This window comes from Hemicordylus capensis, chromosome 4 (assembly GCF_027244095.1).
Source record: "Hemicordylus capensis ecotype Gifberg chromosome 4, rHemCap1.1.pri, whole genome shotgun sequence".
Lineage (NCBI taxonomy): Eukaryota > Metazoa > Chordata > Lepidosauria > Squamata > Cordylidae > Hemicordylus > Hemicordylus capensis.
In genome coordinates, this window is record NC_069660.1 from 285,858,488 (window position 1) to 285,874,778 (window position 16,291).

Genomic DNA, 16,291 nt, shown 5'->3' on the forward strand with positions numbered 1-16,291 from the left:
AAAAGCATTGGAGACAGTACAGAGCCAGGGGGACACCATATACATACTCAGATTTTGAAGAGCAACAGTCTTCAAGGAACACCTTCTGGAAAGTGCCTGAGACGTGGGAGCAGAGCAGAACCACTGCAAAGCTAGGTGGCCAGATTTGGCTTTTTTAAAGCCAAATTTTGGGTTACGGCCCATTTGACTCACGAGTATACCCCTTAGGTTCTGGCCACCCTGCCAGTGCAAAGCAGTGTCTCCCAACCTCCTCAGATACTATAATCGATAGTATTGAAAGCCACTGCAAGATTCAAAAGGACCAACAGAGTCACACTCACTCTATCAATTCCTAATTTTAGATCATCCATCAGCCGACCATAGCAGTCTCCACCCATAGCCCACCTGAAAGCCAGTTTGAAATGGGTCTAGATCAGGCCTGCTCAACTTAGGCCCTCCAGACGTTTTTGGACTACAGCTCCCACAATCCCCAGCCACAGTGGCCAATAGCCAGGGATTATGGGAATTGTAGGCCAACATCTGCAGGAGGGCCGAAGTTGAGCAGCCCTGGTCTAGATAATCAGTTTCCGTCAAGATTGCCTGGAGCTGGGAGGCCACCACTCTCTAAATTACCTTGCCCAGCCACAGAAGGTTGGAGTCAGGCTTAACTCTGAAGGATCCAATGCAGGGTTCTTCTTCAGAAGAGGTCTAATGATTGCTTCCTTAAGACAAGGATGCATCCTGACCTTTTCAGAGAAGCATTTATAATATCTACCAGGCCTTCTACAACACCCCCCCCCCCGTCAGATAGTTTAAGCCATGTCAGACAAGGGTCACAAGAACAGGTGGTAGGCTGCACCATTCCAAGCAGCTTGTCTCCTTCCTCAGAAGTCAGAAACTGAAACTGATTCAGTCTAACCACATAAGAGGAGTTGTTGGACACCTCCACATCAGACACTGCAGTAATTGTGGGGTCTGAGTCTGCTGGCCCAAATATGAGAGATTTTATCCACAAAGAACTCATTTAAAATGTCACAGCAGGTAATTGATGGTCCCAAATTCTGATTCAAGGGAGGAGAGCAGGAGCATATACTAGCCCTCTCACAACCCGGAACAACTCTGCTGATCGTGAACTTTTGGATGCAGTAAGGGCAGAAAAGAATTGCTTCTTTTTTGCATATATTGCCTGAGATGACAAACTTTTAAACTTTATTAACATTCTGTTTTTCTCATCTGTATTTTCTTCATTGCCATTCTTTGTCCTGGTGGAAGCTGAGCTCTTGTAGTGGGGAGTTTTGTGGTGCAACTGACTCCTTTTCCTGTTTCATCCTTTATAAAAGTCTTGAATAATTGCAATTCACAACTGGTGAAGTTCTTTAAAATCTATGTGTTATGACTTGATTTGTAAACACTTTGGGCATACAGTATCTGCACATGTAGATTGCTTTTTACAGAGCAGCATCTCTGGAATGCCTTTTGTGTGTCAAATGTGAACAGCAAAGGCTCGTCTAGAGGCATTCTGGAGGTCTACTTGCTGGCTCTAGAATTTCTCTGAAGTTTAAACACTTCATTTATTTATTTGTTGCATTTTTATACCACCTATCTGCCTTGACCAAGGCACCTGGCCAAAGTGTTTATTTTAAATATTGTAAACTGAACAAGCTACATAAAATATACGAATCAATGTTGTCTCAGGCTGTTGATTATTTTTTCATGAGCTGAGGACAATAGCTCCCTGACTTGGGCACCCTGGCAGTGAGGAAGGCACTTGGGTTCAGGCCTTTCCTCACAGAAAAATGAAGGGGAGGGACTTACTCACCCCCTCGGTCCTCCTCCTTGGGGCTTGTCAGCCCCTCACCAAATATCTATGGCTCTGCTTTTCTGCCTCCTCATCACTGGCTGTCTCCCTTTTAAAGGCCACTTTACACCTCCTCACATCTTCTGCTCCACTTGCTCTTTCCCCTCCCTCACTTAGCTTTCTTTCCTCTCTCCAAGATGCACTGCTGATGTCACTGCAGTGCGCCTTGTGCTCTGCCCCTTCACTTTCATCATGCCAAGCCCGCTCTCGGCAGGAGACTCCTGCCAATCCACGCTGTCTTCCTCCTCTGGTGCCCTACTTGCACCAGGAAGCCTTGCTGCAGCTCTGCCCAACAGACTGTCGCCAGCCTCCAGGATTCCGCTAGCTCCTACAGATGCCACTGTGGCAGCCCCGGTAAGGCCGGCAGAATTGCCCACTGGACAAAATCCACCTTAATATAGGACATATAACTTTGCATATTGATACTGGTTATCTTTCTGAGATAGCAATGTGACTTGCCCCTGTTTTTGAGATTCTGCCTTAGAAATAACTTCTTAAGAGGTATTTACCCACCCCTCTTCTCATTTTTACTGTACCTGCTGCTCTTGCTGCTGGTGTTCCTGCTGATCGTTCTCCTTGCACTTGCCCTGAAGAGCTGTTCCAACTGCCTATCTAGTCCCTTGCTGTGGGACCAAAGCTGCATGCAAAGCAAACATTTTGCCATGTTGTTTTAACACAAAACACATTATGGATGCTACATACATTATTTTATCCCTAGCCTAAGAGCCCATGTTTTTAAAAACAGAGCAAATGATTTCTGCTCATATATTTGCTATGATAGTAGTAGCGCCATTCACTGTATTATTATAGTAATTATTTAAATTATTAATAAATGAATGCCATTTTTAAAAGCCTGGTGATGGTCTGCGTTGCCCAGAGGGAGTTGTTGCTCACCACAGTCATCAAGATGAGTACTAAATTACAAGGCTGCTTTGTATAATCTGTTGAATCATGAATGCTATAGAATCCAGATGTTTGATATAAACAGTAGAATTTTAACTATGTGGGAAGCTGGTTGAAATGCACCAATAATCATGCCACACAACTCTTTAAAAAGGGGAAAAAAGGTCGTATTACGCTTTAATAATTGTAGATGAATGTTTTAACAGCTCACTTCAAATGCTCATTTTCTTTAACATTGTTTTTAATAGCAAATTTAATAATTTGGTATTAAATGATCAAATAAAAATATTTTAGCTGGTTGTTTTTAGTGTTTAATTAATTTTAAGGTTTTAAATGTGATGTTTTAAATTTTTTAGTGTATTTTAACTTTTGTAAACCACCTTGGGATGCTTCATGAAAGACAGTATTAAAATTGAACAATAAATACCTTTCCCCCCCACAAGGAGCTGAAATTACCATTTACATTTTTGAGTGGACACATTCACGAACTACGAATCCACGTACCATGGACAAAACTCGGCTCCGAACCAGTTGTGATTACAATCAATACAATGGAGTGTATCTTGAAGCTGAAGGATGGCGTCCAGGTAAGATGTGTACATAACTCAATAAGACCATAGAAGTATGAACTGAATGGTATTTACAGGAATTTAGATGTGTGCAGCATCTGCTCTGGATGGCTCCGTTGTGTTGTATTTGTATGGATGTTTTCCCATTTGTGCAACCTGAGAATTCTTTGAAGAAGAAAACATGCTTGATCCATGTTTTAGATATCATCTAATCTATTAAAAACACTTCTATCCCATGCTGGAGGGAAATTAAAATTAAAAACATTAATTAAAATTAAAAACATGAAAAGTGATTACACATGGCCAAAATTGTTTGACCCAAGAAACAGATTAAAACCTTATTTAAAACAAGTGAATTTTGGCCCGTTAAATAATGGGCGCTAGTAACGGGCGCTCCGGGCCCCCGCCGCCATTCCCCCTCCCTCCGCCAGCCTGCATGCCGTGGCCGGTCTCCTGGCCGGGCAAGGGCCCCAAGGTCTCCGCGGCCGCCGCCGCCCGCCATCCCTCCCAGCTGCTGAGATCTCCTTACCCGAGTACGCCCGCGTCAGTCGGGCGATAAAAGTTCCTATTTAGAGAAGGAGAGAGGAGCTCGCAAGCAGAGCTCCTCTCTCTGAAAAGCCTCTACCCGAACTGGCGCTTTGGGCGCAAAGGACGCCTATTGCGTACTTTGCATCCATTGCACGAGTTCGGGCAGTGACTTTGCACAGAGAGGAGCTCTGCTTGCGAGCTCCTCTCTCCTTCTCTAAATAGGAACTTTTATCGCCCGGCTGACGCGGGCGTACTCTGGTAAGGAGGTCTCGGCAGGTGGGCGGCCGGTGGCCGCGGCTGCAGGGGCAATTACATGGGCCGATTTGGCCCTTAATCATGGGGGGGGTTGGTTCAAAAAGGAGGACTCGGGCAGCTGGGCGGGTGGGCGGGCGGCGGCGGTGGCGGCGGCTGCCGTGGGAGCAATTTATTGCGATGATGATGGGGACATCAACCGTCGTTTGGGGCACTTCAGCTACTTTGGCCAACATGGCCGCCCGTGTCTGGGTGGCCGTATCTTTCTCGCTGGTTCTGGGCATGCACTCCGCGCATGCCCAGAACTGCCGAGAAAGACACGGGCGGCACGAACGCACGCCCAAGCCTTTTATTATAGAGAATGCCTTTTGTAAGAGTAAGTTTTTCAATCTCTCTTTTTAACTCATCGGGGAGGGAGATTGGCAAATTCTTTCTTGGAGGGCATTCCAAAGATGAACTACTATTGAAAAGGCCCTTTGCCTAGTTCCACCAACCTAATCTGTGTCAGCAGGACTGAAAGTGGGGCTTGCAACAAGGGGAAAAAGACCCTAGTGGATTCACATTGGTGAAACAAATAGCCCAGTCCTAAGCTGCATAGGGCTTTGGAGGTCAAAACCAGCACTCTGAATCTGACCTGGAAGCAAACTGTCAAGCAACAAAGCTGCATATGTGTAGCATTTAGCTCCTACAAGCATAGTTACAGCAGCATTCTGAAACAGAAGCTTCAATACCATTTTCAAAGGCAATTTCACATAGATTGCATTGCAGTAATCCAGTCTGGATGTAACCTGTTCGTTTGTAACAGAAGTTAGATCCAGTTTCTCCAGATAGGCATACAGCTGGCATACCAGCCAAAGCTATTAAAAGGTATTCCTGACCTTACTTCCCCCTGGGCTTCCAGGGGCAGTGTTGGGTCCAGGAGAACCCCCAGGCTACAGACTTGGTCTGTCTGGGGGAGTGTGACCCTATCCAAGACTTCACTTTCACTGACCCAAAGGACCTCTGCTTTATCTGGATTAACCTTAAGCTTGTTTGCCCCATCCAACCCATAATGGCCTCTAGATATTGGTTCAGGACTGATGCTACCACAGCCCATACCTGCAGATGATCTCTCCTAGCAGTTTCATGGGGGACAGAATAGAACCTTACAGCATGCCAATGGCCAAGGAGTAGAACAGGTTCCTCCAGCACCATCTTCTAAGACAGTGCTCCTGAGCCACAAGGATATAATGGTTGATGGTATTGAAAGCCTCTGAGAGGTCCAGGAGAATTGACAGGGTTGAACTCTCCTTGTCTATTTCCTGGCATGGATCATACACCTGGTCAAACAAGGCAGTTTCCACTTGTTGAGCTCTGGGGAGGAAGGAGATCTAGAACATGGGAGTTGGTCTCTCATGGAACATGGGAGTCTAGGCAGATCCCCAGCCTAGGTCTTTCTCTTCACTCCTCTCACAGCAAGGTGGTAGATTGAAAAGATATAGGTCTGGAAAGGTTCTAAGTAATCTATTTCTTCTGGAGCTGAGATGCAGATCCACACACTAAATGGCAAGTTAGAGACAGGCCAAAAGTTATTTAAGACGACTATGACTATGGATGGAGAGGCCTTATGACTACTTCCTTCAGCAGGTGTGGCAGTTGCTTGAATTAGAGTTAAAATGTGATGCCAACGACACTGAAGAAGGCTGTTGTGACCCGTCATAAAAGAAGTTTCTGGCTTTTCAGTGAGCAATGAAAACATGATTACTCTGTAAAGCATTTGGGGACTATATATCTGGTTGCTACTGACTGTGATTTTTGAATCTGCTGCTGTAGCAGTTTTTTGTCTTGTGACTGTGCTAAACTTGTTTTTAATGTTTTGATTTTTAACTTGATGTATAGCTGCCTTAAGGGACCTTTCAGGACAGAGCTCAATTTATTTTTATGTATTAGAATATTTAATCATAGAGTTGAAGGGGATCTTGTAGGTCCAACTGTTTAGTCAATGCATAAAATCGAGAACTAGGGCACCCATGATAGATGGCTATCCAAGCTTTGCTTGAAAACCTCCAGCAAGGGAGAGCCTTCCCCCCGCACCTTTAATTAGTTCTGTTGTTGAACTGCTCTTACCATAAATGTTGACTGTCTTACCATGAATTAGTCTTGCCACTAATGTTGAACCAAAATTTACTCTTCTCTAATTTAAGCCCATTGGATCTAGTCCTGCCCTCTGGCGCAGCAGAGAACCAGTTTTTGTCCTTTTGTTTGTGACAGTTCTTCAGTCTCCCTTCAGTCATCTTTTTCAGGCTAAACATTCCCAGTTTCTTTAGCCTTACTGACAGGACTTGATTTTTAGACCCGGATTATTTTATTTTATTTTATTTTATTTTATTTTATTTTATTTTATTTTATTTTATTTTATTTTATTTTATTTTATTTTAATTTATTTATTTATTTATTTATTTATTTATTTATTTATTTATTTATTTAAACTTTTATACCGCCCTTCCAAAAGGCTCAGGGCGGTTTACATTAAAACACCATTAAAATCAATTAATAATTAAAACAAAAATTATAAAGCATAAAAAATAATTAACAATTAAAAACATCGTAAAACAACAATTAAATATCAGAAGAATTTAAAAACAAGTTTTAAAAAGCTGTGAAAGCCTGGTTGAAGAGATGTGTTTTCAGGTGTTTTTTGAAAAATGCCAGAGATGGGGAGGATCGTATCTCAGCAGGGAGCGCATTCCACAATCTCGGGGCAGCAGCCGAGAAGGCCCGTCTCTGTGTAGCCACCAAACGAGTTAGCAGCAACTAGAGATGGACCTCCTCAAGTGACCTCAATGGGTGGTGGGGCTCATAGCGGAGAAGACGCTCTCTTAAATACCCAGGGCCTAAGCCGTTTAGGGCTTTATAAGTTATAACTAGCACTTTGTATTTTGCCCAGAAAACTATTGGCAGCCAGTATAACTCCATCAACAAAGGAGTAATGTGGTCTCTCTGGGATGACCCAGAGACCAACCTGGCTGCCGCATTCTGAACCAACTGAAGTTTCTGGACTACGTACAAAGGCAGCCCCACGTAGAGCACATTACAGAAGTCAAGTCTGGAGGTTACCAACAAATGTACCACTGTTTTGAGGTCATTGATCTCGGGAAACAGGCGCAGCTGGCGTATCAGCTGGAGCTGATAAAAAGCACCCCTGGCCACCACCTCAACCTGAGAAACCAAGGAGAGACATTGATCCAGAAGTACTCCCAGACTGCAAACCTCTTCCTTTTGGGGAAGTGTGACCCCATCTAGAACAGGCAGATCAAAATAGTCTCTAGAGTACCGACCCCGCACAATAAGTACCTCTGTCTTATCTGGATTCAGCTTCAGTTTATTATCCAGCCCATTACTGCTTCCAGGCAGGCATTTAGGGAGGATTTGCCAACTCCTGAAGAAGTTGACATGGAGAAGTAGATCTGGGTGTCATCAGCATACTGGCAACACCCAGCTCCAAATCCCCTGATGATCTCTCCCAGCGGTTTCATGTAGATGTTAAAAAGCATTGGAGAAAGTATGGAGCCTTGAGGGACACTATACTTAAGCTCAGATTTTGAACAGCAACAATCTCCAATCGACACCATCTGGAATCTGTCCGAGAGGTAGGAGAGGAACTACTGTAAAACAGTGCCTCCCACCCCCAACATCCTCAGACGTTCCAGAAGGATACTATGGTCGATAGTATCGAAAGCCACCGAGAGATCCAAGAGGACCAATAGAGTCACACTTCCTCTGTCCATTGCCAATTGGAGATCATCCATAAGGCCGACCAAGGCAGTCTCCACCCCATAGCCCGCTCGAAAGCCAGTTTGAAATGGGTCCAGATAATCAGTTTCCTCCAAGTCCGCCTGGGGCTGAGAGGCCACCACCCTCTCAATTACCATGCCCAGCCATGGGAGATTGGAAACAGGCCTATAATTGCTCAACTCTGAGGGATCTAATGCAGGCTTCTTTAGAAGAGGTCTAATGATTGCCTCCTTAAGACAAGGAGGCATCCTGCCCTCCCTCAGAGAAGCATTTATGATTTCTATCAGGCTGCCTACAACAGCCTCCCTGCTAGATAGAACAAGCCATGTTGGACAAGGGTCAAGAGGACAAGTGGTAGGCCTCACTGCTCCAAGCAGCTTGTCCACATCATCAGGAGTCACAAACTGAAATTGATCCAGTCGAATCATATAAGAGGTGTTGTCAGACACCTCCAGTTCAGACATCAAATTAATTGTGGAGTCTCCATCTAAGTCAGCCTGAATCCAAGAGATCTCTCGGAATTCATAGCTCTCTTTGGAACCCATTCCAATTTGTCTACATATTTTAAAAAATGCAACACCTAGAACTGGTACTCCAGATGAGGTCTGATTAGTGCATAATAAAGAGAAACAATTCTCATGACTTAGAAACTATGGTTCTATCGATGTGGCCCAGAATTTCATTATTGATTGTTTTATTGTTCAGTTTCTATACCGCCTTTATAAGGCATCCAAAGGTGATTTACAAAAGTTAAAATACAATAAAACTCCATAAAAATCGCAGTAAAAACCATAAGATGTCAGACAACAACCATAAACAAGTTAAACAGAAGTAGGAAATCTGAAGAAACCTGGCAGCCCCTAAGGGATAAAAACTTGAACAAATAAAAATGTCTTCAGTTTTTTTTTTTTTTAAAGCAACCACAGTGTCAAAGAGCAGACATTTACTGGAAAAGTATTCCAGAACCTGGGGGCAACATCAGAGAAGGCCCTGTCCTACATGCATGACAGTTTAACCTCTCTCAACATTGGCACCCAGAGCAAAGGCCCCTCTGACGACCTCCTTGGGTGATTAGAAACCCTGGGTAGCAGGTGGTTATTCAGATATCCAGGGCCCAAACTGTTGAGTTTGGCAGGCATTTGGCAAGGCATTTGCTTTAATTTTAAAGCAATTGACAGAGGGAACGTGACTCTGTTGGTCCTTTTGGACCTCTCAGCTGCTTTCGATACTATTGACCATATTATCTTTCTGGAGCATTTGAGGGGGTTGGGGTGGCAGGCACTGCTTTGCATTGGTTCCGCTCCTACTTCTCGGGCAGGTTCCAGATGATGTCCCTTGGAGACAGTTGTTCTTCAAAATCTGAACTTTCATATGGTGACCCTCAGGGCTCCATATTGTCTTCAGTGTTGTTTAATATCTACATGAAGCTGCTGGGAGAGATTATCAGGAGATCTGGTGCAGTATGCTGATGACACCCACATCTATTTCTCCATGTCAACATCATCAGGAGAAGGCATAGCCTTGTCAAATGCCTGCCTGGAGGCAGTAATGGGCTAGATGAGGGATAACAAATTGAAACTAGGGATGTGCATCCCTCCAAACCGGTCCGGATGGGCACGGAGGGGGGGTTGTAGCTGTAAGGGCGGGGGGGTAGTACTTACCCTCCCGCCGCTCTTCCCCCTCCGGCACTGTAGTTTTTGTAAAAGTTTCTGGGGCGGCAGCGTTCCTCCCTGCCGCCCCTGGCCCTGTCCTTAGCCCTCCAGAGCTCAAGTACGCTACATGCATGTGCCCGTTCTGGCACGTGTGTGCACTCGCCGCCGCGCGCGCTCCATACACGTCACACGTTGTGTGATGTGTACGGAGCGCGCGCGGCGGTGGCGAGTGTGCGCACATGTCAGAACGGGCGCATGTGTATAGCGTACTTGAGCTCTGGAGGGCTAACGACGGGGCCAGGGGTGGCAGGGAGGAACGCTGCCGCCCCAGAAACTTTTACAAAAATTACAGCGCCGGAGGAGGAAGAGTGGTGTGGGGGGGTAAGTACTACCCCCTGCCCTTAAAGCTACAACCCCCCTCCGTGCCGAGCCACTGGACCGGCTTGGAACCAGACCGGTTCAGAGGCCTCCAGCATGGCCTCTGAACCGGTCCAGGCACACTCCTAATTGAAACTGATCCAGGTAAGATGGAGGTACTCATTGTGTGGGGTCGGAACTCGGGAGATGTGTTTGATCTGCTTGTTCCGGATGGGGTCACATGTCTCTAGAAGGAACAGATATGTAGTCTGGGCGTGCTTCTGGATCCCAATCTGCTCCCTGGTGTCTCAGGTTGAGGCAGTAGCCAGAGGTGCTTTCTATCAGCTTCAGCTGATAAACCAGCTGCATCCGTTTATTGAGATAAGGGACCTCAGAACAGTGGTACATACGCTGGTACATACAGATGACTACTGCGATGCGCTATATGTGGGACTGCCTTTGTACATAGTCTGGAAACTGCAGTTGGTATAGAATGTGGCAGCCAGGTTGGTCTCTGAGTTATCTCGGAGAGACTATATTACTCCAGTATTGAAATAGCTACACTGGCTGCTGATAGGTTTCTGGGCAAAATACAAGGTGCTGGTTTTAATTTATAACCCCCTAAATATTTTGGGTCCAGGGTATTAAAGAGAACATCTTCTTCACCATTAGCCCCTCTGCCCATTGAGATAATCTTGAGAGGTTCATCTGCAATTGCCACCGGCTTGTCTGGTGGCTAATTGGGGACGGGCCTTCTCCGTTTCTGCCTTGAGGCTTTGGAATGCACTCCCTATTGAAATAAGAGCCTCCCCATCTCTGACAACTCTTAAAAAGCCAGTTAAGATGCATCTGTTCACCCGGATTTTAATTAGATACTGTTTTAATAGTTTTTAACATGGTTTTAAATTTTAAATTATTATAATGCTTTTATTCATCTTATTTTGTTTTCTTTGTTTTGTTTTGTTGTGAACCACCCAAAGATGTAAGTTTTGAGCGGTATACCAATATGTTTAGTTTAATTAATTAATTAATTAATTAATTAATTAATTAATTCTGTATGTAAATCGCTTTGGGAACTTTGTTTGAAAAGTGGTATATAAGTATTTGTTGTATTGTATGTCAGATAAATAAATTAAAATAACCAGTGCCTTGAATGGGATATGGATATGGAAACAAATTGCATATTCACTTTATCTGAGTCATTAGTTTAAAAATGAAAAAGTACCAGGCCTAGCATGGAACCCTGCTGCATCCTTACTTGAAACTTCCCTTTAGGAAGTCATTGATAAGCATGATTTTTCAGTTGGTTGTGAATTCACTACTTCAGTGTCATTGACCAACTCTTCCCTGTTGGTTAGGAGCCAATCAACTATAGCTGATCCTATTGTTCTTTCCTCTGCCTTCTGAAAGAGAATGTGGTCAGCAAGGCATGTCAGAAATCCATTGGAGATTGAATGCTTTGTGGAATTTGTCACCCAAGGGGCCAGTTCAATTGATTCATCCAGAAAGGACATACGTGAACAGGAAAGGGTGTGCTGAGAGCACGCACTTCGGAATACTCCAAGTATTTGGAGTGCGTGTTTAGGGATGAACACCCCCTACCCCCCATGAATAAGGGATGTGCTGGGAAGGTTTGGGGCATCTGCGGAGGTTGTTCTGACAGCTGTGCTCTTTCCCATTCACACGTGCAGCTAGGCTGTATCATTTGATTTGGCCTGTTGGAGATTGGGGTAGTTGGAAGTCTTCCATTATTACTAATTCATTCCTTCTTGAAGCATCTTTAATTTGTATTATGAAAGCATTATCCTCTCCATGGTATGGCAGTCTTTAACAGACTTCAACTACATTTTAAACTTTCCATCTCCCACTTATTTTTACCCAGAAGCTCTCCACTGGGCTATGAAGTTCCCTTGGACATCTATATATGTTTCATAGATTATGAAAAGGCCTTTGATAAAGTGCACCACGAACGACTCGTGGAAATATTGAAGAGCAAAAACATCAATGACACGGACATTTGTATAACAGAAAACCTATATTGGCATCAAAATATTGTAGTCCTTGTTGATGGAGAAATTTCAGAAGAGATCAACATTCAAAGAGGAGTGAGACAGGGATGTGTTCTATCACCCACATTATTCAACATGTATTCTGAAGCCATATTTATTGAAGCACTTTTTGAACAAGGTGGTATTATTATCAATGACAAAGCAGTAAATAATATTTGTTATGCAGATAATACGGTCATGTTAGCAGACAACATAACCAATCTGCAAAATCTTTTGGAATGCATAAACAAAGTCAGTGTAGAATGTGGGTTGAGAATAAGAACATAAGAACAGCCCTGTTAGATCAGGCCCAAGGCCCATCTAGTCCAGGATCCTGTTTCACACAGTGGCCCACCAGATGCCACTGGAAGCCACAGGCAGGAGTTGAGGGCGTGCCCTCCCTCCTGCTGTTATTCCCCTGCAACAAGTACTCAGAGGCATCCTGCCTTTGAGGCTGGAGGTGGCTCACAGCCCTCCGACTAGTAGCCGTTGATAGACTTCTCTTCCATGAAGTTATCCAAACCCTTCTTAAAGCCATCCAGATTGTTGGCTGGCACATCTCGTGGCAGAGAATTCCACAAGTGGAATGCGTTGTGTGAAAAAGTACTTCTGTTTGTTGGTCCTAGATTTCCCGGCAATCAATTTCATGGGATGACCCTTGGTTCTAGTGTTATGTGAGAGGGAGAAGAATTTCTCTCTATCCACTTTCTTCACACCATGCATTATTGTATAGACCTCTATCATGTCTCCCTGCAGTCGTCTTTTTTCTAAACTAAAAAGCCCCAGGTGTTGTAGTCTTGCCTCATAAGAAAGGTGCTCTAGGCCCCTGATCATCTTGGTTGCCCTCTTTTGCCTTTTCCAGTTCTACAATGTCACTTTTTAGATATGGTGACCAGAACTGTATGCAGTACTCCAAGTGTGGTCGCACCATAGTTTTGTATAAGAGCATTATAATATTAGCAGTTTTATTTTCAATCCCCTTCTTAATGATCCCTAGCATGGAATTGGCCTTTTTCACAGCTGGTGCACATTGAGTTGACACTTTCAACGAGCTGTCCACCACAACCCCAAGATCCCTCTCCTGGTTAGTCACCGATAGCTCATATCTCATCAACGTATACTTGAAGTTGGGGGTTTTCGTCCCACTGTGCATCACCTTATACTTGCCAACATTGAACTGCATTTGACACTTTGTCATCCACTCCTCCAGTTTGGAAAGATACTTTTGGAGCTCCTCACAATCCATTATGGATTTCACTAACCCAAAGAGTTTGGTATCATCTGCAAATTTGGCCACCTCGCTGCTTACCCTTGCTTCTAGATCATTTATGAATAAATTAAAAAGCACCGGTCCCAGTACAGATCCCTGGGGGACCCCACTTCTTACTTCCCTCCATTGTGAAAACTCTCCATTTATACCTACCCTCTGTTTCCTGTCTTTCAACCAGTTAGCAATCCACACATGTACTTGTCTCCTTATCCCATGACCGCTAAGTTTCTTCAGGAGTCTTTGATGAGGAACTTTGTCAAAAGCTTTTTGGAAGTCCAGGTATACTATGTCAACTGGATCACCTTGATCCACACATTTGTTGACACTCTCAAAGAACTCCAAAAGGTTTGTGAGGCAAGATTTACCTTTGCGAAATGAATTTGAGAAAACTAAGTACGTGGTCATCATCAGCAAAGACCTCCCATTGCAACAAACCTATCAATCAACAACACCTGATTTGAAAGAGTTTCACATTATAAATTCTTGGGAACATGGTTAAATGAAGACAATAACAGTACACAAGAAATAAACACCAGGATTGATATGGCATCAGCGGCTTTTGTAAAAATGAAACATCTGCTCTGTAATAGGGATTTCAGTATATAACTGAACTTTTGTATGATGAGGTGTTACATCTATTCAGTCTTGCTTGATGGAATGGAAGCTTGAACACTTGAAAAGCAGAATATGAACAAACCAGAGTCTTTCAAGCTCTGGATATAGACATATACGTATTAATAATATCATAGGTAGATAGAACTACCAACGAGGAAGTTTTGAGAGGAATGACAAAAGAGAAAGAGCTAATTAACATCAAGAGAAGAAAACTTGAATATCTTGGCCATGTTATTAGAGGGGGGAAATACTTCTGTTAATCATGCAGGGAAAGATTAAAGAACATCCTGGCTGAAAAATGTGCAGGAATGGTTTGTATGCACATCCTTGCGTTTTAGAACAATGGCATCCGAAGTCAGAATAGCCTTAATGATAGCTAACCTCCAGTAGGAGATAGAACTTGAAGACGATACTATGGTCCCAGAAACCAAGTCTTTCTCACCAACACTATTTGCATAACCAGTCATTCACTTGAAGTATTCTTCTCTCTGTAGGCCTCTTGTGTTTTTACAGGAAAAATACCACCAGAGCCTCAGAATTTTTTGACATGCTTCCCAGAGCATTGTAAGCAGATGTAATGTATTCATAGTGTCATATGTTCCCATGGGGATGAGGAGGAAGAAGCGATACTCTAAGTGCTTATCTTGTCAACCTCTGTCACATCCTAGGTGTACCCACTCACACTACATGAGCTAACAGGTCTCATTGGAGAACAGCCTCTTTTGTACCTTTCAGTTGGGAGCACAAACAACCATCACTTTGCTGCTTCTCCTCCTTTCTGCAGCTTGTGATAGAGTCATCTTTGTCCTTAAAAGGTTAAGAGTCTTTCTTCCCTTTTAACATAGGCGACTCCATCAGGACACTAAAATTCACTGTTGTTGGAAAGATACTGATACTGAAAGCGATTTTTTTTTGTTTCATTGGTTGAGAATGGCTTCTGATCCTACTGCTCCTGGCAGTAGCTTTTCCATGGGATTTCCGTCCCCTTACAAATCTCGTCCTCCTTCCCACTCCCCTCTTGCTTTTGTCAGTGTCACTGCATGTCCCCTGTGTCATTCTGTCCCAATCACCTCATCCTCTGTTTGTTTATCTTTCATATTTTATACTGCCTGATATGTACATATCTGGGTGGTGTACAAGATTCAAAACAGAAATACAACACAATTAAAACAGTAGCATAAAACAGAAATAAAAACAGTAACATAAAACAATTATTTAAACAAATTATTAAAATTCTAATTGAAAGCCTGTGAGAACAGGCGAGTGTTGAGGGTCTTCCTGAAAACAGAGAAGGAGATGCTCTTATTTCATCAGGGATGAAATCAGGCATCGGGTGCAGCCACAGAGAAAGCCCGGTCCCGGGTGGCCACCAAACGAGCTGGTGGCAACCGTAACCGGACTGCTCCAGAAGATCGTAACAGTCGGCAGGCTTCATGACAAAGGAGGCGCTCTCTTAAATACCCTGGACCCATGCCATTAAGGCTTTATAGGTAATAACCAGCACTTTGTATTTCACCCAGAAATATATCAGCAGCCAGTGCAGTTCTTTTAACACTGGTGTTATGTGATCCGTTGTGTTGTTCCAGAGATCAATCTGGCTGCTGCATTCTGTACCAATTGTAGTTTCCGGACTATGTACAAAGGCAGCCCCACATAGAGTGCATTACAGTAGTCAAGCTTGGAGATTATCAGCATGTGTACCACTGTTCTAAGGTTGTTTACCTCCAGAAATAGATGTAGCTGTCGTATCAGCCAAAGCTGATAAAAAGCGCTCCTGGCCACTGCCTCAACCTGAGAAATCAGAGAGAGCTTTGTGTCCAGAAGCACTCCCAAGCTACGTACCTGATCTTTCGGGGAGTGTAACTCAGTCCAGAACAGGGAGATCTAAACCATCTCTTGGGTACCGACCCCCTCACAGTCAACCCCACCATCTTATTTCTCTTGGAGACTGATGTTCTGCAAAGCGAGAACTAAAGTGTGGAGTTAACAAACTGTAACAAACTGGTTATCCCTCATCCAGCCCATTACCGCCTCCAAGCAGGCATTTAGAGAAGTTATGCCCTTTCCTGATGAGGTTGACATGGAGAAATAGATCTGGGTGTCATCAGGATATTGATAACACTCAGCACTAACCTCCTGATGATCTCTCCCAGTGGTTTCATGTAGATGTTAAAAAGCATTGGAGGCAGTATGGAGCCTTGTGGGATTCCACACTTTAGTTCTTGCTTTGTAGAACAGCAGTCTCCAAGCAACACCATCTGGAATCTACCAGAGAGGTAGGATCAGAACCATTGTATAACAGTGCCACCCAATCCCAACTCCCTCAGGCGGTCCAGAAGGATACCATGGTTGATGGTATCGAAAGCTGCAGAGATCCAAAAGGATCAGCAGAGTCACGCTCCCTCTAGGGATAGCCAGTTGGACATCATCCATCAGGCTGACCATTGCAGTCTCAACCCCATAGCCCCCATGGAAGCCAGTTTGGA

The 16,291-nt window shown here is 44.0% G+C and overlaps 1 protein-coding gene across 11 annotated transcripts in view; it reads left to right on the forward strand.

The window, feature by feature from the left end:
• The window catches only part of VPS13B (vacuolar protein sorting 13 homolog B), a 714,157-nt gene that overhangs the window by 7,950 nt on the left and 689,916 nt on the right, over positions 1–16,291 (forward strand). For all 11 annotated transcript variants that reach the window (XR_008306071.1, XR_008306070.1, XM_053245163.1 and 8 more), the window contains exon 2: positions 3,184–3,327. Coding sequence is in view for 9 of the 11 variants with exons in the window: in XM_053245163.1 (XP_053101138.1) it covers positions 3,184–3,327 (144 nt within the window). In the remaining 2 variants the exon portion in view is untranslated. The remainder of the gene's footprint in view (positions 1–3,183; positions 3,328–16,291) is intronic.